We start from the raw sequence: 21,679 nt of genomic DNA, 5'->3' as shown, positions 1-21,679 counted from the left end.
ATTGCTCACCCATTGTTTAATGCATTTCCTGCTTCTTGCTGGCATTTCAGAAAGTGGCTACAAAAACATTCATGTTCATACTGCTCTGAGGTCTGACTGTGAGCTCCCATGCAACAAATGACAACAATGATGAAAGTGCTCGCAAAAAAACTGACTTTATGGAACGCTTCGACGTTGAAATCATGCAGCCGTTTAAGCAGCCTGAAATCACAGGTACAAAATATATCTCACACAATGTTGACAATATACACCAAAAAAATCACAGCCCCTTGCAGCACAGCACCCTGCCACACTCCAACACCACGCACGGGCACAACGCGTACCGGCAGCATCACAGGTCGACCTCGAACGTGACGTCGACCGGACCAGCGTCGGCGGCGTTCGAGCCGAGCGCTAGCAGCGCCCTCTGCAGCGGGTCGACGGTGGCGCCGCCGTGCGCCCGCCGCAGATGGCGCTGCAGGTCCGGCCGGTTGGCCAGCTTGGCCGGGCAGCGCGGGCAGGAGTGTGTGGCTGGGCCGTGGCGGCTACGGTGCAGGTTCAGGCTGTGCTCCACCGCGAACGCCTTGCCGCAAACGTCGCACACGTAGCGCGGCGTGGCGCCCGAGTGGCGCACGGCGCGGTGGCGTGCCAGCGTCTGACCGAACTTGAAGGTGGCGCCGCAGTCGGCGCAGGCGTGCGCGCGCCGCGCCGAGTGCGTCTGCAGGTGGGTGGCCAGATTGGGCCGCGTGTCAAACACCTTGTTACAGTGCTCGCAGCGCCAGCCGCCGCCGCTGTGCACGCGCGCGTGCTTCTGGTAGGCGAGCCGCGTCTTGAAGTGTTTGTCGCACGTGACGCACGAGTAGCTGGTGTCCTGGTGCGTCTCGCGGTGCAGCCGCAGCTCGGAGCGCTTCTCGAAGCGGCGCCCGCACGACTCGCAGCCGAAGCCGACGTCCGGCTCCTGCAGGTGCACGCTTCGGCAGTGGAACAGGTACTTGCCGTAGTCGGCGAACACTTCGGCGCACTGGTCACAGGGCGTGCGGGCGGCGGCTGGGCCAGGCAGCGCGCACCACGACCGGGTGTTTAGCCGCCAGGCCGTGCTGGCTCTGCAGGTGACGTTTGAGGCCGTGCCGGTAGCACAGCGTCTTGCCACACAGCTCGCAGCGGTGCGCGCTGACCTGCGCGCGGTGCGTCGCCTCGTGCTTGCGGCACATGTCGGCGCGCCGGAAAGCGGCGCCGCACTGACGGCACAGGTGCAGCGCCAGCTCGGCCGGCAGCGGCGCGCCGGCTGCCAGCCGCGACCGGTGCCGCAGCAGCAGGTGCGCGCGCGCTTTCTCGGCCGTGGCGAACACGCGCTGCCCAGCGCAGAGCGGGCAAGCGACGTGCCGCCGGCCGGGCCGAGCCGGCGCCGCCTCCGTCGGCGGCGGCGCGCGCAGCGCCACCGCGCGGATCTCGCTGCTACTCAGCTGGTGCGCGGCGCGCAGGTGGCGCGCCAGCTCGCCGAACGTGCCGAAGCTCGCGTCGCACACGTGGCACAGCCGCCCGCCCTGCACGTGGATCTCCAGGTCGAGCGAGTCGGCCGCCGGCAGAGGCTCTGCCGGCGGCGGCGCCTCGGCGGCCGCCGCTTCCGCGACGCCAGACGGCTGTGGCCGTGGAGGGGAAAGCGGCGGCGGCGGCAGTGGCGCCGGCTCCTCAGCGACAGCGGGCGCGTCCGTCGGCCCGGCCGCGCGGTGCTCGCGGTACACACCGTACGGCACCGTCACCCGGTTGTCACCCATCTCTATGATGACGTCGAGCGAGGAGCGCGCCAGCTGGCTGGAGGCGTACTGGCTGCGCACGTGGTCAGCGAGGCGCGCCTGGCCGAGCCGCAGCTGGTCATACTCGGCCAACAGGCCAACGCACGAGGCGCACACTGCCGATATCAGCTGCAGCTCGTCTGTGCTGTCCGGCAGCACCAGCTGGACCAGCTCTGACAGTGAGGAGCCTGCAGACACCAGCGCACAGTGGTCGGCGCCCAAACAGGTGACAAGCTGAGACAGATGGCAGTAAATACTAGTTGCAGACTATCAAAACACATATGTTGTAAGGAAGAGTATAAAGTACAGCTATCTGGCAAGGCCTGGTGCTTATTCAGAATAGCTTTTATTCAGTATATTATGAAAAATTATTGGGAGCTGCAAAAAAGCCTTAAAGCTGTCTTCACAGCAGATCCAGGAAACATCACCTGACATTTATAATAATTGCAAATACTTGCAGAATGCATGACCAACAAGACACAGCAGATAACATTGTTTTGTAAATATCAGTATAAATGCTATTTATTTATGATGCTCTGCATTCCCTTTTCAGACAGGTACTGCAAGAAGTGTGAAGATTTCCCAAAATTAATTTTAGGTGACAACATTTTTTCATATGGTGAACATGCTATTGATTGCTTACCTGTGTCTTCAATGATGGAATGGTTCACATCTGTTTCAGCCTCAGATGAGTTGCATATGAAACAACATGTAGGCAAGATAGGTATAATGGCAGTATCACTGCAATCTGCATCCATTTTTAACATGGAGATGACCTGCAAGTTTAAGTGTTTTTTTCTCTCTGAAATGGCCAAGCCTCAGTTGGTACAAACACCCACAGAACTACAGTACTTCCTAGGAATGCTAATGTTGTCAGTCTGGTTGAAGTATGGTGCATGCAGACTCCCAGCAAAACTGCAATAGTGTAGACAACAGCATTCATACATGGCTGTTTCAAGTAGTGCAAAAAATCCAAAACTTAGCATTATCAGAATATTTTCATTTTCCCCCACAATTCTGTGCAGATAACTTGGTACATGATAAATTACATTTTTTATTCTCATCAAGGTATGAATTTGAATATACCAATAATGCAGCCTGCAGATTTGCATATATAATCAAGACACCTCAAGCACAGCCATTCTGAGAGGGCCTAACAGAATGCAAGCCAAATTTGCCTGACATTTAAAACCACAGCTGCTTTTAAATAACACACCAAGCCAATGAATGCATGGCTCACCTCAGTCAGTCTGCCATGAATGAAAAATAACTAGCTGTTACTCCTTAGGCTAAATCAAACCAAACACACCTTCTTAGAGGGCTATTTAGTCAACTGTGCCTCACCATCTATGTTCATGACATGATTTATCTCACTTGCTTAATGCAATGCCTATTTCATGTAGTAAATGTGGATATTTTCACCTAAATATAACAAAAACGTCGCATATCAATGAACTTTCCTCACGACACTAATTACCAGACAGAAACATTTTATTCATTGGATTATAAATTACATTCAAGCCATGGCAATTACGATAGCGACAGCAAACACCGATCTACAGCACTAATGACACAACACCATATAGCTACAGGACACGGCAAAAAGCCAACCGTCGACCCAACCCGTTAGATGGCCTTGACCCAACCTATGACAAATCGTATATTTAATTGCCTCCTTTGCACGATGCTGATGCATCAAGGCTTTCCCGGCGGGGCAAGGCCAGCTGGCACCTTCGTGTGCAGCCAGTTTTTGTAGGAAATGTGATATGTTTCTTATGTTTACCCCAAATATTTGTGCACTTATGCCATTCTTTTTTATTTTATGCAGAATCCCAATGGTCTATATTGCTGATATATCAAGCACAAACGGGATAAATGAGCTAGTTGCGTAGGCAATCAGTTTTGGCGTAGCAGTCTATTAGTACCGTGAAATTTCGGCATTCATGATGCAGGAGTTTCATTTAGGGGGCAGGAAAAAACATTTCGGCAAGCACGTGTAGTGTCGTATCGATCCGAGGCTATAGCACTAGGCTTAATGCCTTAAGACTGAGTCGGTCCAAGGTAACGAGCGTTGTGGGGTGAAAGGAAGGCATGAATTTTGTGCATAATTTCATTTAACTTACTGAAAGTGTATGAATAGTCCCAGACCTGAGGTTGTCTACAAAGATGGCAGTACCCCACCATTATGTTTTTAACTTGTTGCAATTTTTCAGGCATTGTTCATGTGCATGGCCCATTTGGTCAAGCTTGGCTTAAACTTAGCCAGGCTATAATGCAGGTAATTTTCAGCTACCAGTATTATTGGCTTGATATATTGTGACCATGTTTGACCTTTAATGGATAAGATCAGAATTCCCCAATATTATCATTTATGTGGTCATAAGCACTACAATGTGTAGCTGCCAAATTTTATTTCCTGCTTGCAAAGTAGGAGCTTAATTGACCTGGCCATTGCATCAGTTATGATGATGATAGCAATATCATTGTGGTTGTGATATCAGGATCAAGGAAAGGGAAGGGAAATTATGTTGTGTAAGTTGGTAATGCTGTACTTTTTGTCCCTTATTGCACTTAACTGTAATGCACCATAAATATTTAAATTAGGTTAGCTGAGCACAGTAATTAGTTTCATTCATTTCATGTTTATATTGGTCACTGTCTTTTTCATCAGCAACAGCCATTCCAAGATAAAACAATTTGGCATTGTTCTTTTCCACCATACTTATTCACAGTTGGCAGTAAATAATGCTCACAAAAATTTATGCTCTGGTTCCAGGTGGTGTGAAGTGATTCCCACAGGTTTATGTCAACACTGTTGACTAGCAAGCAAGGGCAACCATGGGAGAAAAGGCAGAGTCTGCAAAGCGAAGAAAAATAGCACATGACACCAGTGCTGAAGCAGACACATCACTCCCAATTGTCTCTAAGAGCATATCAGAGCAGCTGCTAAAAAATCAGAGTAATGCTCAGAAGGAAAAGCAGAAAAAAATTAAGGAAGCTAACAAACTCATGAAAAGGGAAAAGCGGAAGCAGCGAGTGAAGAAAGAAAAGTTGAATGCACATAAAGAGGTTGCAGTTTCTTCCACAAAGAAAACATCCCCAGAATATGCTGTGGCATATGTGCAGCAATGGAAGGAAGATAAGGACAACTGGAAGTTTCAAAAGCTGGTGCAGGCTTGGATTCTGCAAAATCTCCTGGATGACACTAAAGTAAGGCAAATCTCCTGGATGACACTAAAGTAAGGCAAATCTCCTGGACGACACTAAAGTCAGGCAACTCTGACCGGGAAATGCCACAAAAGTTAAGTTTTGAATAGTGGAATGATCATATTGTTTGCTTATGATTGGTGCTGAGTCTGTTTCTTGTTCCAACTGGTTGATTTCACTAAGTCTTCAAGGCTGCTGGCAAAAGCTGTGCTGTTAACTCACATGGAGCACTTGCCTTTTGACATGTACACCTGTGGTGCGGTGGGCTCAAAGCACTCACTATCTATCCCTGATGGGAATGACCCGCAGTCAGTGGCAAAGTCCGCGCTAAATGTCAGGTGACGACGGAGAGCAGGATGGGCTGTGTAGAATGTTGTGGTACGTTGAGTTTTTCGGCAAAGTTCTGACATCGCCCCGAGTTTCATGATCGGATGGCGGGGAAAGGGTGCACGCAACGAGCGCTGCTCAGCGTGGGCGCTGAAAGCGCAATTTCATCTGATGAGAAGCTGGAATTAAGTCCTTCAACACCAAAAAAAAAACTCCCCCCAAAAATCTGGCCGACTTCGTCATCCCGGCTTGTTCGGCATGAAGCGATGTGTGCGTGACATTGTGTGGAGAGAGCTAGCACATACCCTTTCATGTTTGCAGTTTTGGTAAGATGAGGAATTATGATGTGGGAGAATATTGTGCATGTTGGTTGAAGATAGCGCATTGGAATGCTGCAATCCAGAGTTGTATTAAGGAAAAAAGTTTTGGTGCCCCTTAGAAAGCCAGCAGCATTTCTTCAGATGTGCTGACTGCTGATACAGCTAGCACAATGTTTTGCGATAAATTCACGTACAATCAGTCGGCTTTCTTAAAGTATCGTTACATACCGTATCATGGTAAGGACACAAGAGGATTTTTCACGTCAGTGATGGAGTACTCGGTGTCGGTGTGACCCCCGTGACCCATGGCTGACCCTCAGATTAGCCGGGAGGACTTTCCGCTGGTGATGGAGTACGCGGCGTCGGTGCGCGGCGCCGCCCGTCGCCGCCTCTCGGACGAGCTGCTGGCCGTGGTGGAGGCGCGCGACCGGTGGCCGTCGCTGCGAGCCGAGGGCCAGAGCCGCGAGCAGGCGTGCGAGGCGCTCGGCCGCGCCAAGCCCTCCAAGCGGGCGTACCGACGCGCCAGCCGGCTCCTCCAGAGCATGGGCGATGACGAGGAGTGACCCGCGGTGGCGGCGGTGGGCGGGTGTGGAACCCGGCATGTCAGCCAAGCGGACAAGACGGCGTGCCGCGGGGTCGACCGGCGCGTCCCGAGACCGGACCACCGGTGGCGAGGGATGATGGGAGCGAGCGATGCACGGCAGTATGGCCTCGATCTGTCGATCTGTCCGCCGTGACAGAACTCCCGTGGTTTTGGACTCGTGCTCGACGTGTGTGGAGCGTTCCCCCGGTCGGTGGTGGGGCTCTCCGACGCGCAAGGAGCTGTTCCGCGGTGCTGTTGTTTGCGCTGTTGGGAGGCGGGGTAGGTTGCCGCGCTTCGCCGTCCGTCGGTGACAGTGGACTGCAAGATGCCGGAAGCTTCTACCATGTGTTTATGTTTGTTTGAAATGCATGTCGACAACTCGTGTGCCGTTGTTTACATTGATCGTGTTATTTGTTGCAACTAGGAGATTTTAATGAAATGCGAAAACCGCAAAACTGAAGAGCTTGATACATAGGGCTGATAATTTTGAGGGCTCTTCAGCGTCACCCATCTTTGAGGGCAAAAATATGTGACCAGTGGATAATTTGTTGGTACGCATTAAAGTTGATATTTTATGGAATTCCACTGGTATTTCGGAATGAGGCGTTATGTGACGGGTGTTCCGGAATGACCATTCATTGTCCAAGGTGATACGCGTTGGCTTTTCCCGTTCTGTTTGGAGGAAATCGTCTCACGTTGCACTGTATTTCTGGAACGAGGGGAGCAGGTAGATGCAGCGGGCGTACAATGACGCCTGCCCGCCGTCGGTCATGGGAATAACCACAGAGGCGTAGCGGAACAGCGTGGGCTTAGTCGCGGCCATGTGCCTAATGTCGGAGTGAGTTAACGAACGGATCCCTCACAGCCTGCAGCCGACCACCTGTCGTTCTTCCATGCCACGGCTGTACGTTGCAAAGGGCGGCGTATGGTTCATTCGATGAGAGAATTTCAGTCGAGTGAGGCTAGATTCGTTATGGCTGCAGTAACTCGGAGTATTTGGCCCCACGCAATTTGGAATACGTGGGATGGCCGGAGATGAGTACCACGATGTCATATAACGAAACGATAATCATCGTGGATGTATTTCGCAGCCCGTCTCTTCTGTGAGAGTCTCATCTGAAGTGCGGGAGTCTGATCTGATCTGATCCTGTTGAGGCCGACGCAAGGTGACGCAGAAGCGAAGACCAACAGCGGCGGAGGTGGACGGCGGAGCGGGACGACACCGGCGCGGCACAAAATGGGCTAAAGGGCTCATCGCACGGCCTTGCCACGCCCCCAGCAGAAGAAGCAGCAGCGGCGGACGGGGGCGTACGACGCGAGCGTTACAGCGGAGCTCATCGCGGTCAAAGACAAAAATACGGAATTCCTCCGCATGGAAGAGCCACGCTATCGCGACGTGGCTGGATGCGTTATGGCTAAAGGGCGTATGGTTATATTTGGCTGGCTGGGGGAGGGGGCTGAGATTGCAGGCGAGCCCCCACCTGCAGCTAAGCTCCCCACTTGCAGTTAAGCTCCCCAAACTCACAGCCTAACTCTTACACACAGCGAACACTCTACACGTAAGACATTGCGCTGAAGTGCGGTTCCAGGAAATGCAAGCAGTTAAGTACATGGTATAGAAAAAAAAACGCAAAGAGCCTTTTCACATTTTTCCTGCCTTCTCTCTCCCACGTAATCCACAGACGAAGCTTTAACAATCAAGCACTCGTCAGTTTGTTTCGAAGTGGCGCAAAAGTCACCAAAAGCCGAAGAGAAATCAGCATTTGTAATACCCTGCGGTCGTCGACCACGAGTTGAGTTTGCTTTCCTCCTCCCTCTCCAACCCAGTGTCCCGGAAGCACAACGGCCCCGGCTGGCACCGATATTGTCCGGGCTGGGGCGGAGAATGGCCCCCAGGTGGTCAGCGTCCGGTGCTACCAAAAGTCCAGATGGCGCCCTCTGACGGCGGGTGGTGAATTGGCGCGAGCCGAAGTGCAACTCCGTTGCGGGCCCGTCACCCCATCACAGCCGCTCAGTCCGGATCTGCATTTCGCGGATATGAAGCGCGCAGGCCTTTTGCGTCACACGATGATTGCGTGATATCATGTGGCCGGTAACCAATGGAGCATTTGTCGCAGCATTATCCCATGTCTTGCAATCCCTCAATCCCGGCGAATAATAAACCTTGTGGCTCTGAATGTGGCTCAGATTGAATGGAAACTGAATATGAAATCACCCGAGAGCCCATCCACTTGTACCGTTGACGCATTCTGTTTTCAACGTCGGGCCTATCGAATTAGTGTAATCGTACTGAATTAATCTACCAAGTCGCCAGCGCCAATATTGATTGTATTTAAATCATCCATTTCTCTGCATGGTTGAAAATCTGGCGTATTTTCGAGCTTGGTCTGATTTGTTGCCCCCCCCCCCCCCTCCCAATGCGACGTCCAGCTCACCGGACACGACTGCCTCCGCCATGCGTCAGATTCGGCGTCATATCCAGCGCTTTCCGTCGCAGCCGCCGGCGTGACGTAGCCACGGGTTCGATGGAGCCGGTCGGCCCTCGTGTCAACAGCCGCACCTCTGCACATACATCCGTCCGCGATGCCGGCCTCTGCAGCACAGCCTATGCGACCTCACGGCTGCGGGGCAACGGTGCCGGCCGAGCGGCAGAGGTCTGCTGTGACGGCTGGGGGCCGCGCAAAGTGTGGCCTGACCTCTGGCATGCATGCGCTACCCTGGGGCTGTGAGGCGTGCTTGCGCCGTTCATGTGCGGCAGCGATGTGGCAGCGCAGATGAAGCTCTTCCACCTGCTGTTGTCTTGCCAGCAAGTGAATGGTGTGAGCCCAAAGTGATCTGCAAAAGTTGTGCGCGACGCGTTGGCTCACAGGACGTGTTACCGTTTTACAGCACGTCACCTTGCGTAATGGTTAGAGCGCATGGTACCATCCAGCTCTGCGAGCGGGTTAGCGGTATGCGTGCTTGAAGAATGCGCCATCCCTTTCTCTGACCATCTGCAGTAGGGCTTTACGTGTACACCAGAGTGGTTCGCTGCACTATACAACTGGTTAATCTTTGCACGGGACGTATAATCCGTCTTATCCACGAATCGCGTGACCCTGGGCCTGACGCGTCATGGTGCCCTGCAAAATCTCTCAAATCCTGCTGCCGCGCATTTTAATCCGCCTGTTGTGCTTTGCAACTTTTTCGCCAGAGCTCTCCTAGTCCGTGCGGACAAGGTGATTTAGTTTGGTTGCAACGCCAGACCGATCCAACAAAGCTGTGGAGAAAGACAAAACTTTCGAGCTCCACTTGGTGCTCGCGTAGAAAACATATCGCACGGAATCATCTCACCGGAAAACTCATTCCTACGGGTGCCGATTTGTATTCTTTTGTGAGGGTTCTGCCCGCCCCCCAACGTTGAGTTGGGCTCCCAAGGATGGCTTGGGCCCTTTCGCCCAATAGTTTTGGGCGGAATATTAAAAAGCGTTTAGAAAAATTGGCCATCACATCAAGACTATCCCCTTTGACCCATCCTCGTGGTGGTGCTGACATGAAGGGTGCATAGGGGTAACCTGACCCCGCAGCCTCAAAACAATATCCTCAAATGAGGGTACTCAAAGGCATGGGGTCAACCATTTCGTTTTTTACTTTTCTCATTTTTTCTGGCACGCATAAGCCCTGACGCTTTTCTCTTCACTACCCAAACATGGCATTAACAACACTGATTTACCGGGCTCGCGGACTATTTCATGCTGAGCGGCATTTGGTCCCCATGGTGGACTACGAACCTAACCTTGTTTTACTTGAAGTTGCGACCCAAATTGCTTTGATACAAGGTCTCGTGAGAAAAAAAAATTGAGCAACACAGTTGTTTTTGATGCGGCATACTAAGTTTAGATTATAGGTCCAGTTCGGCTAAAAAGTGAGAAGCAATACGAACACGAAAATTTTCTTGGAACGGACTTGTTATCTGATTCTGTGGTGGCGTGATATATTGGTCGCACTCCGAACCTACCATCCCATCGTGGTTATGCAGGCTCAACGAATCAATTTTGATCCGGTCCCTTATCCAAATAGAACGAATGGACCTTTGTTGTTCGTTGTTTTAAGCGACTACACGACTATCAGCTGCCCTGTAACCAGGCTGACACCATCAAGCCAATAACCAAATGACCCTCTTTGACGAGCCATATGCGAATAGTTATTCTGGGCGGCAAAGCTACCACCACGCGTTTCGCCACATCACGAATGTGGTCAGTATAACTTCAGCGCTCTACCGAAGTTGGGCTTCATCCACGTCGATCTGTGTGTCTGTGCGCCGCAACATATGTTCGTTTTGCGAGCATTTGGCGTACTACAGACACGGATTCGGAGAAAGGCAATGTCTGTAAACTGCCCCTTTATGAACTATTTTTTTAAAGATAGATTACATGTGACCAGGAAAGCAGTCAAGCAAAGTTAGACTGGGAAAACTGTATGTCTCCATTTATTGGAACAGTAGTATTGCTTTCGCGTCTGTTACGCCTTTCAAGAGTATATTTGGCAAAGTTAGAGCTTCGTCTGGAGCCCCGTGGTTGGTGTGTTTTACCTTGATTTAGCCGCGTTATTTTACCAGTGTGAGGAACTCAACGCTTTGGGATTAACTCAAGCTTTCAGAACAGTGCCTCGCCGCGTGCGCCAGATAACTATGACATTTAATCTAATGTAATCTTGCGCATTTAGGTAAAACTTATTTTATAGGCTGGTCACTTATCACTTTTTATGCTGATGAGGAACTAACCCCCATGAAATTGAACTGCTTTACATGATATGACAGACATTCCTTTAACGGAAATTTACGCGAACCTCGTGCGCATAGCAATGATTTAATGATAGCTTGCATGTGGCGCTCCTATTGATAACACATGCGTTTTCCACGCTACAGTTTTTCACACTACAACATCCAACACAACATTTGTCGCAAACACCCGAGTACACACGTAAGCGTGTACTGGACTATGATGTGACTACCTCAGAATCAAGAAGCCGCAACAACGGTCAGCCGCGCGTAAAAATATTGACAATTGTCAGGTCATCCTGCTGGGGACGGTGCATCCCCCAGAGCAGCAACGCACATGCCGGTAAAAGAGCAAAACGTATTTACACGTCGCCATGCTTACGCGACTAAATGTGTCTCTACCATCGTTGGACTTCACTGCTTGGAATATGATCATATCACCATCACAAAACCTCCGCCATTTTCCGTGAACCGCTGTTTATTCCGTTCGCTTCTGTAGGCTCGGATGTTTGGATCGGTAAATAGGACAGTGCTCGTGTCAAGCTTGATTCTGGAAGTTTTAGCGTGTCAGATGTTAGAAGCTGATATCTTGCGCCGAAAGGCACGCGCGGGTCCGCAGTTGAAAAAATAGTGCACTAATGTATCATTTGTCACACAGCACGTGCATGCTGGTGATTCGATAACATGTGTTAAGTGCAAAGATCGTTCAGTGGGTATATGACAATAAAATACATGAAATTAAAGTGACTGTAACTGGGTGGAGGCACGACAGCGACAGGCGATTTCGAGGTACTTTATCCATGTCTCCGGGGCTAAGCCCACCGATCCCCATTCGTAGAACGCATTTGGTTCGCGCATCGTTAATCCCAAATAATACGTTCTCTTTCAACGAAAAGCAGCCGTTCTGAGTGCTGAGTGTTCAGCTAATGAAGTGGCTGTTCTCGTGGCCCGAATTTAAGGGGCACTTATGTTTCTCTCGCTTCTGCAGATATTCGTTCCAAGCTCCCGCTTTCCATCAGCAACAGCTTCCACCTCGTGGGAACTGCACTCACTAAACCCTGATACCCTAGGAGGTCCATCCTGCGATTGGGATATTTTGCACGCAGTTGGTCGTGCGTTAAGAATCACCTCTGTCTGACAATGTCATCAAAGAATCGTGTGCCACACAGACCCATGTGGCGATGGAAGGCAGGACAATACCCAATCAGGATGCCTTTATTAAACCATATCATCTCGTCCCTTACTAGTTATGCTGGGTCTGGTTCAGTCTTGCGGAACCAAGCTCGTAATCTTCGGAGCAGGTCTGAATAGAAAATGCTTAATTTGCAGCTTCCCCTTCTTCAGCTAACCCAGCAACTTTCTCTTCGCCAAAGCTATTCTTGAGCAGTACACTGATGAGAAGTGGAGCTAGACGTCTTTGAAAAATTAACTGCCTCTTGGATGTACGCCGCGGCAGGCCGACGATCTAGCAAAGCTACGAGATGGTGTGCATGCAATGTACAGAAGATGCTCCTAAGCCTCCTTGCTTTTCATTTAGGAAGAGTATTTCACGGCCACCTCGTGTGGTCTGCGACACCAGATAGACTTCATGCCTAAATTTGGAACTTGCACCAGGAAACGATTGTGAATAGCCACGCAAGAAATGACACATCAGCTTAGAAAACATCAGATCTTGGCAACTGTTATTCTTCCTTTTATAGTTAAATGTCCTTGTGCTCACATGTCCAACACACCCATAATGCCACGTATTATGAGATTTAGAGTCTCTTCAGCACAATCTGTCTTTGCAGAAAACCAAAGACGTGGAATCTTAACTGAACTGCAAGCTTGGTTGCCAGATACGGTTTGCAGATTTGACTGATGCCGGCCCCGCCACAGTGACTTGCTTTTATTAAAATTCCATTCAAGTCCGGACGCCCCAGCAAATTCTTTGAGAATACTTTTCTCCTTTCTCGAACTCTTCTTTTTTTACAAATACAGTTGTGTGATCTGCACGTTGCGGCACTTAGTTCTGCCCCAAATTGGCGATTTCCCTGATTTGAATGCAAGAGCGCATCTTTATAGGCAGCATCTATACAGCCGGTGCAAAAAGCACGCCTGAGAGAGCACCCTTGCGGTGTACCACGTTGAAGAGAAAACGATTTGGGAATGAGACCGTTGCTAATTATGGCCAACTTGAACAATTACCAGACCCATCTTATAAAATCATCTCCGAAATGGAATCGACGCAACCTGTTAAATATGAAATCATGCTCCAGTTACTTGAATGCCGACCTAAAATCACACATAATATGCCGGTACTGTCGTCAATGGTGGTATAATCAATAGCGTCTTGTATGGTTCTTATGTCACCACGAACATTCTTGCCTTTAATGAAGTCGTTTTTATCCGAAGTAACCAATTTCTTGATTACTTTTCCTAAGCGTATATAAAAACCTGGGCACTTATTTTGTAAATGACGTCAAGCCACCAGATCGGACGTTTGTTTTTTTCAGCTCTTGGCTCTCCTCTGCAGGCTTCAAGTTATGAACAACAAACCTGATTGAAACTGATGTCACTGATGCAGTCTGTCATTAGACCTCCAAAATCGTCCCAGAAGCGCTGAAAATTCCTTTGTAAAACCTGATATCAACGGTAACTTGTGAACACCCATTTTATCTGAACTGTATTTGCACTCTTCGCGTGTAGTTTCTTCCTCGCATGGGGCACGGCCATTGTTCAACAGTTGTGGAATATCTTCAATGAAGTCTAAGTATCTCTCAGGAGCTGTGTTCCAGCCATGCAGCCCCACGAAGGACGATCGAGAAACTTCGAGAATGTGTTTACCCCTGGAACTGACGAGCCATTTTCGTCCTGTAGCATGCAGGTTACCTTGTCTTTGGCTCGTGTCTTCAGCAGCCCAAAAAGTATTAAGGAGGTTTTGTTGCCATTTTCTAACCAGTTCACTTTGGAGAAGAGCATCTCTTTTTCCAGCTTCTGGTTTGGGTTTTTCTAACTCTGCCTTAGCTTCTTTATAGTTCTGAACCACGCTCTCCTCACAGGAGCTTCTCAAACATGAGTGCGATAGTGACACTCTGTCCTCTTCTTCCTTTTCACGGTCTCGCTTAGCTGGAGTTAGTTCTTTGCCCTTTCGTACGCATAGCAGCCTAACGTTATTCAGCAACATCTGAATCAGCACTTGAAGGCTGCTACAGCCAGCATGGATAACCTTCTTTATTCTTAGCAGCACGGATTTCATCCTATATCTCATCAGCTAACAGGTCACCGCTTAAAAGCTTGTTATTCAGCCTCCATACATCTGGACCACGCCTCTCATTTGCTGCCTCTATATGCGAAGCTATGACTTTATGGTGGCTGAAGACAGGCGGCTCTTTGCTCCAGGGGCGACGTTTTGAGAAAGACCCATGGTGCCGCTCATTACAAAGTCATCAATTCTAGATTCCTGTAGAGAGATCAGAATCCGCCGCGTGAATCGTTTCTGTTGAGGGCTGAGCCACCCCCATACCTAACAGCCCAAAGTCGCTGATTATTTCCTTCAAAATTTATGACGGTTGTAGTGTTCCTCTTTGCGGTCCATCTGCATCCAACTCGCTTTGATGCACGTTTGGGTCCGCCGCGATGATCAGGTTGGATAGATCATCTTGAGCGTTTAGCTATCCCTCAACATATTTAAACAAGGATGCTGCCTAACCGCATAGGAATGTGTATACAAACTTAAAAGTTGAAAACGATGTTATCGAATGCAACCTTAATGAGCATAGCCCTCCTGTGATCGCGATAATTTTGAGTGTCAATCGCTTCAATCAAACTCGTGAGTCCCTGTGGGACGAGTATGCAAACTCCTTTCGAGACGTTGTCACCATGTGTGAGGAGAATGCCACTACCCTACTCGCTCCTCCAGCACTGCTCACAACCTGGGGTCAAGTGCGTTTCCTGGAGCCTTGCGATGTGCCTGGAGTACTTGGTGTGAATGTGCCTTGACACTGGTCTCCATTTCTTTTCATTTTTCAAGCCCGAACATCCCAGCTTATAACGCTGAGCTTAGCCATTTACGTAATGACAATGGTGATGGCACGCAGCATTATCTGATGCAGATAAGTTAGGATGAGCACACCAATGGTAAAAAACTAGCTGGCGCAGCTCCCGACGAAAAAGGGCATCGAAGCGTACAGAGCTTAACTGCCTCAACGACCATACGCAAACGGCATAAGCGAATGCAAAGCACACACGCGTGCAAATGACTTCGTCGAAACCAGAAACGCACGGCGAAGTGAGCCTGAAGCACGGGAACGTTAGCCCGCTGCCGCAGGGATCCATCGGCTGGACTGCTGGAGCGGTGGATGGTTGTCACGTGGGAGTGGTCAGTGTCAGTGGAGGGGAGGGAGCATCCTTGGCTTAACACACGAGTGGTGGAATGGTGCAAAATCAGCTGCGAAACGGTCCCAGCACGGGAACAATCTGGCGCGCCAAAGGTCGATCAATCGAATTCCATAGCCATGACAAAGAACAGACTGGAAGGGTGCAGTACCAGAAAAATGCTGAGCTTTGATGTTTGGCTTGACGGCGACAGGAAGGGGGGGGGGGGGGGGGCGCTCCAGCGCTGCGTCTATTCATGAGTGCTTCTCTAGCCAAGGGGTGCCACCCAGTAGGAAGGAAAACGCGAGAGAGGAATAAAGACGGAACACAGCCTATCATTATAGGCACTTGACAAAACACCCCGAAAAATAGAACGCAGCGGCGTAGTTTACAGCCAGCGACAGCTGCGGCGACGGGTTTTATATGGCTGATCCATGCCATCGAAGCTTACGTAACCATACTGGTGAGACCCGACACTGTCAGGTGAACACCGCCAGCCGAAATGAACGAAGTGAGTGAGTGAACACCGCCAGCCGCCGCCGTAATACTGCCGGCCACCGCTGGAACACCGCCGGCCGCTGCCGGAACACCGCCGGCCGAAGCCGGAACACAGCCAGCCGCCGCCGGAACACCGCCGGCCGAAGCCGGAACACCGCCAGCCGCCGCCGGAACACCGCCCGCCGCCGCCGGAACACCGCCGGCCATCGCTGGAACACCGCCCGCCACCGCCGGAACACCGCCGGCCATCGCTGGAACACCGCCGGCCACCGCCGGAACATCGCGAAGGGCCACCCAAAAGCAGGCCCAAACCGTGGTAGCCGGTGGAAGCCGGCACGCCACCCGCGGCCGCCAACTGTCGGCGCAGATCTCCGAGATCTTACTGCGTCGTAACGCGGACAGAACTGGACCGCTGGGTGATCTTATAGCTTGGGAAACCATTTTTCGTAAAGACCGCCAACAGCAGCCTTTTTTCGTCCCTGGTAGATGGTCGAAGAGCTCACGCTTCGCTCGGGTCAGCAGCCCGCTCATGAATAAGCGATCGCCGTACGGCGTCGATCGGTTTTTTAGTTTCAGACGATATACTTATATCTTGTTACGCAGGTTTCTGTCATGGAGGCGCAGGTGACTGTGTTCGCTCTTGACAGACTATGCGCCGCAGACATGTCTTCTTCTGGGGAAGAAAACATGTCTGCGGCTCTGACAAGAGGCGTCCTCTTGTCAAAGGAGTCGCTCCTCAATATCTCGGGAGTTTTAGTCTTAACGTGCCCTCCCTCCTTTCTTTGTCCATATTTACTGTTCCAAAGCAGTAGGTTATGGTCTCTGCTGTTCCCTCCATATCATCAACTCGTTCTGTCAGCTCCAGTACTTTCTTCCGACAATTTTGAGCTCATATTGTAAGTGATCAAACGTCTGTGACTTCTGAAAAAGCTCATTTTCCATTTTCAATCGTCCTCTTCTGGGAGGACGATTAAAAAGAGGAGAAGGAGAAGGAGGAGGAGGAGGAGGAGGAGGGCGCGATCTTTCTTTCCATTGTTGTGGGCACGTTTGCGATGTGCTTTTCCAAAATTGTCTCGATAATATTTTCAATGACCTCTTTGATGAAGCTCACGAGTTCATCATTTAGAGGAGACTTGCCTTTTAGATACTTCTTTTGCCTCTTCTGAAGCGAAGAGATCATGTCCGTGCTCCATGTCTGACGGCTTCTGTTCCCTGTCTCCAGCTCGTCCGCTGACCCTGCCTCCGCGTCGCTGAAAACTGAGTCCTCGCCGGAGGCCATAACCTACACATCTTTTGGCAACTACCCAAAAGGTCCAGGTAAACCTAGACATCGGCAGCGTCCGTTAAGAGACGCCGTTCAACACCGGGTAAGAATATCCCGCCACGCACCCTCGGCTACGTTCCGCTTCAGGCTCACATGCGGCCGGCCAGGAGCTCGAAGGCACCTACGCACCGCACGGCGGTCAAGGTCAGACTGTACTTACACCACGGTTAGAACAATCTCACCCTCATTGTTATTTTTACAGCGCAAATCTCGTTTTGTTTTGTATCTAGATGAAGCAGTCTGCTTTTAATCTTAATCTCATTTAAATATTGTCCAATGTTTATTGTTCAGTACGAGTTGTTAAACATAGTCTGGTGTTGTTGATCATTATTGACTACTATTATGCTGGCTATTACAATGGTTGGCGCCATGACGTAGTTGAGTTTAAAAGTATGGAACAACGCCAAATTCAGACCAATGTTTTCGGACTCCGCTTGCAAGATACGCAAAAACTGCAGCTAAAAAAAGCAGCACTTTGTTACATAGAGTGAGCTCTATATCCAAGGATAAAAAGAAAATTGGAGCGGTGCACCTGCCAATACTACGCCACCCCTCCCCTCGTGATAAAAAGGCGTGTTTATTCTGACTGCCATATAATGTCGCAGCTGAGCAGATGGAAGATGCTATAAACTTCACACCTAGGGCTATATGACACGCAAATGTTTGGGATGGAAAGCTCCACACCACAGACATGACTAAGTCCTTTGTGACTAGCACCATCACACTCCACATGCAACCAAAAATACGTGCCGCCGCCCATGACCACCATAGAAGAGTGCCTTTGGCGTGAGGCGACCTTTAGAGGGGCACCTTTACTTTCCGATCAAAGCGGGCGAAATAAAGTACCATTTTCTTAGTGATATACAAATCTTAAAGTCAATTTCCTTTCGCCAAAATAGATCGGGCTAAGTCCGCCAGGAAAAGTGTGGGGGGGGGGGGGGGTAGGTCATCGGACCGTCAGGTAGCCCTCCTCCCAATCATTTGCAAACAGGACGCCCCCGCTCACCCTTAAAATCTCGCATGCTTTCAAAGATGTCGCTGCGCTAAAAAAGTGGAATCAACGGCCATTCGTCACCGCCACTCAGACCTGAACACATGTGTTTCATCGTGGCATCCTGTGTCGCCCCCACAATACTAGTGCCCACCCTTTGTACTGGCATATTGGGCGGACTCGATTTAATCTCTAGTAGACCAAAGACGTTTAACAAAAATGGAGTATATTGATCACGGGAGCATACACGCATGAAGTCATCCAAATTTCCTACATCGCTTAGACCATGTTCGATACGAATACACGGCGGCTATGATCCCCAGGGCAGGTAGCAGCCGTCGGTAACAACAACGGCCACTAAAGATGTGTCAACATCGTGAACAAGTGTTGACAAGGACACGCTGACGCCGCGTATATCAACGACAGCGGAGGGTAGAAGAACCGGAATCGGAGTCAAAGGGAACGGAGGGAGACGAGCCAGCTACGTCGTGAATATCAACGAGAGCTGAGGGTAGAAGGACCGGGGTGGCAGTCAAAGGAAGCGGAGGGAAAGGAGCCAGCTACGTCGTGAATATCAACGAGAACTGACTACCTTCCCCGGCGCCGCCCGGACCACCACTGACCCACCGCCGACCCCGACCCCAGGCGTGACCTACTCCCCGGCCTGTGATTGGCCGGGTCACGTGACCACGTAGCTTCGAGAACAGACGCGAAAATGGGATGTCTCCTGACGACAGAAGGGCCGCCGCTCTTGAGATTCGAACCCAACACGAACCTCGTACATGGTCACAACGCAGGCGCGCTAAACCACTGTGCCACCAGCACGATGATCGCGTTGGCAGGACAGAGGGCAGCTAATCACGTACACAACAGTACTTTATTTGTGCCGGAAGTCACTTGCCCGGTGTGTATTAATCACATGCCACCTCTTATTGTTCATGTGTCCTTACTGCAGCGCAGGTAAACTTTGCTCATAGCTGAAACTTTCTCCAATGAGATTGGTCTGGAGGTTGAAAACACGTGGCTTATAATTTTGTTAGTGTGCGGAATGTTTTTATTTGGAAAAACTGACACTGGGTGAGCGGCAAAGGTGGAGCATTTGTCCTGTTTTGGCCCATTTTGGTATATACCGTGATAGTTATCTCATTTTGTATGAAAAACAGTGGCGGACGACAAGGAAGAGCAATCCTTGCATGGACCTGCGCCCGACTCTGAGAAGCCGGACAATCTAATACTGATCAGGCATTCGACGGCTGGACCTTGGGGCAGCAAGTGCTCTGTTGTATGGCAGGTAGTAGCCACTAAATTGCGTGGTGGGTATTATTAGCTCCAGGCGAAGTGGGCAGTGTGGCATACTAATGCACTGTGATGTTCAGTTGTCTCCAATGACTACGCATTATGACTTAAAAGCTCATCTTCCTCAGCTGGCATGTCCTTTCCTTGAAGGCATTCACAAATTCCTTTCCTTAGGTGGGGGGATCGCATGACAAGTATATTAATGTCTAGAACTTCCTTTCAGAAAAGCAGGTACCCTTGTCGCTGTTTGAAGTCCTGGACATATCATGGGCATAGCTAACTGAATTCCTTCTCATGACGAGAACCCCGTGTCTCTCCACTAATTTGATGAGTTTCTTTTCCAAACGTGATGGCGTGCTGGCTCGCGTCGCTCCTTTCTCAGATCAGATCAGAATATTCTTCTTCGGGCTTCAGGGGCCCGCTGTTTACCTGAACAGGCCGTCCCCAGTAGAGGGGTGGAGTGGGGGTGGGGGTGGGGGTGGGGATGGGGTGGGGAGGGGCCACAGAGTTGTCTTACGGTGAAGTTCACTATTGTCTGCCGCTTGCATTTCGTTGTTGTTATTTGGGCTTAAGCGCGCGTCAACGACCGCGGTCAATTTGAGCACAACCTATTGCTGTGCAGAACTATGCCGTGCTATAAGATAAAGGTTGCTGTTGTTGGCTTCCCAAGCGCGTCTAAATAGCACAAGTTGCAAAATGAACAGTCTCAACACGCAGAGTGCAAAACAGGTATGCTAGGGTGTTTTCAGCCAAGGACGCGTGACGTCAGAAGATGCTGTAAAGGTGAGTAACTGATCGTGAGGTCGATGTCGTTACGTCAGAAGATGCCGTAAAGGTGAGTAACTGACCGTGAGGCCGATGTCGTTACGTCAGAAGATGCCGTAAAGGTGAGCAACTGACCGTGAGGCCGATGACGTTACGTGAGAAGATGCCGTAAAGGTGAGTAACTGACCGTGAGGCCGATGACGTTACGTCAGAAGATGCCGTAAAGGTGAGTAATTGACCGTGAGGCCGATGTCGTTACGTCAGAAGATGCCGTAAAGGTGAGTAACTGATCGTGAAGCCGATGTCGTTATGTCAGACGATGCCGTAAAGGTGAGTAACTGACCGTGAGGCCGATGTCGTTACGTCAGAAGATGCCGTAAAGGTGAGTAACTGATCATGAGGTCGATGTCGTTACGTCAGAAGATGCCGTAGAGGTGAGTGACCGTGAGGTCGATGACGTTACGTCAGAAGATGCCGTAAAGGTGAGTAACTGATCGTGAGGTCGATGACGTTGCGTCAGAAGATGCCGTAAAGGTGAGTGACCGTGAGGCCGATGACGTTACGTCAGAAGATGCCGTAAAGGTGAGTAACTGACCGTGAGACCGATGTCGTTACGTCAGAGGATGCCGTAAAGGTGAGTAACTGATCATGAGGTCGATGCCGTTACGTCAGAAGATGCCGTAAAAGTAAGTGACCGTGAGGTCGATGTCGTTACGAAACGCAAGAACTGCTCTCACGTTACTAGTAGGGCCCTCGTCTGTAAGTGAACCCAAGGACAATCCCGTTGTCTTTGACGACCAAAGTGACTATAGCGCTCGGCGACAAAGTGTGGGCACTGCACGAGGACATAAGCGACGGACAGCTCATGATCACATCGAGGACATGCTGGTGCTTGCCCCACTGGCAGAAGAAAACCCATGAGTACCGTATGTGTGACCCATGCGGATACTGCGGAGGCTAACTTCCTCCTTTCTTCTGACGCGATAAGAGGATTGCCACTCGCCTACGCTTGGCCTGATAGCCCTAAGCTTGTTTCCCGCATTTCCATGGTCATAAGTGCTTTTCAGGTGCCGGGCCTTTTGCTAATCTTTTTTAAGCGAGCTGACAGCACCTGACCCAAGCCAGAGAACGGCACCCGGGAAGGGCGAGAACGAGTTCCGACTGTTCCTCCCTTTACCGCAGTGTCCGTCCGCTCGTTCCCAGGAATGTCGGCGTGTCCAGGCACCAAACCGAAATCCCCGGTTTGGCTGTCTCACGAATCTGGAATTCCTAAGGTCACTGGCCTCTGTAGATAAGTGGACCAGTGACCACCAGTGACATCAGTCATTTCTCTCACCAAAAATACGCCTTGTGCAACGTGCAGTGAGCAAAGCAATAGCGTACGTGCAATTTGGCAGTTGTTATCACGTAGACGGAGCAAGAACAAATTTACTGCAGCCAATTACTCCCATGACATTGCGATGCCTGGTTGCGCACACCTT

General features: G+C 50.4%; 2 protein-coding genes across 3 annotated transcripts; one reads left to right on the top strand and one right to left on the bottom strand.

The window, feature by feature from the left end:
• Positions 1-331: 331 nt before the first annotated feature.
• On the bottom strand, positions 332-3,458 carry LOC119114579 (zinc finger protein 540). The gene is made up of 7 exons (XM_037238669.1): positions 3,419-3,458; positions 2,416-2,574; positions 1,701-1,960; positions 1,419-1,568; positions 1,047-1,217; positions 554-1,000; positions 332-406 (listed from the first exon to the last, which is right to left on the bottom strand). Exons 2-7 carry the CDS (start codon positions 2,537-2,539, stop codon positions 332-334), a joined length of 1,227 nt encoding a protein of 408 aa, XP_037094564.1. The 5' UTR covers positions 2,540-2,574; positions 3,419-3,458.
• Positions 3,459-3,745: 287 nt separating this feature from the next.
• Positions 3,746-6,207, top strand: LOC119114584 (uncharacterized protein C7orf50 homolog). Of its 2 annotated transcripts, XM_037238675.1 has the most exons (4): positions 3,746-3,833; positions 3,986-4,050; positions 4,549-4,982; positions 5,947-6,207. In XM_037238675.1, the coding sequence occupies exons 3-4, from the start codon at positions 4,611-4,613 to the stop codon at positions 6,187-6,189; spliced, it is 615 nt and encodes a 204-aa protein (XP_037094570.1). In that variant the 5' UTR covers positions 3,746-3,833; positions 3,986-4,050; positions 4,549-4,610; the 3' UTR covers positions 6,190-6,207. The 2 variants fall into 2 exon arrangements, with proteins under 2 accessions (XP_037094570.1, XP_037094568.1); XM_037238673.1 differs by lacking the exon at positions 3,986-4,050.
• The last annotated feature ends 15,472 nt before the right edge of the window (positions 6,208-21,679 follow it).

The sequence above is a fragment of the Pollicipes pollicipes genome, unplaced genomic scaffold (genome assembly GCF_011947565.3).
Source record: "Pollicipes pollicipes isolate AB1234 unplaced genomic scaffold, Ppol_2.1 Scaffold_266;HRSCAF=296_pilon_pilon_pilon, whole genome shotgun sequence".
NCBI lineage: Eukaryota > Metazoa > Arthropoda > Thecostraca > Pollicipedomorpha > Pollicipedidae > Pollicipes > Pollicipes pollicipes.
This window is presented reverse-complemented; position numbering and strand designations above follow the sequence as displayed.

Bases quoted from the DNA above. Each gene is read 5' to 3' on its own strand.
- LOC119114579 (XM_037238669.1), bottom strand. From the start codon at position 2,539: ATGTTAAAAATGGATGCAGATTGCAGTGATACTGCCATTATACCTATC. The intron at 1,001-1,046 runs GTGCGCGCTGCC...CCCTGTGACCAG, and splicing joins CGGCTAAACACCCGGTCGTG to TGCGCCGAAGTGTTCGCCGA. The intron at 407-553 runs GTGGAGCACAGC...GACCCGCTGCAG, and splicing joins TTTGCGGCAAGGCGTTCGCG to AGGGCGCTGCTAGCGCTCGG.
- LOC119114584 (XM_037238673.1), top strand. From the start codon at position 4,611: ATGGGAGAAAAGGCAGAGTCTGCAAAGCGAAGAAAAATAGCACATGAC. The intron at 4,983-5,946 runs GTAAGGCAAATC...GCTGACCCTCAG, and splicing joins ATCTCCTGGATGACACTAAA to ATTAGCCGGGAGGACTTTCC.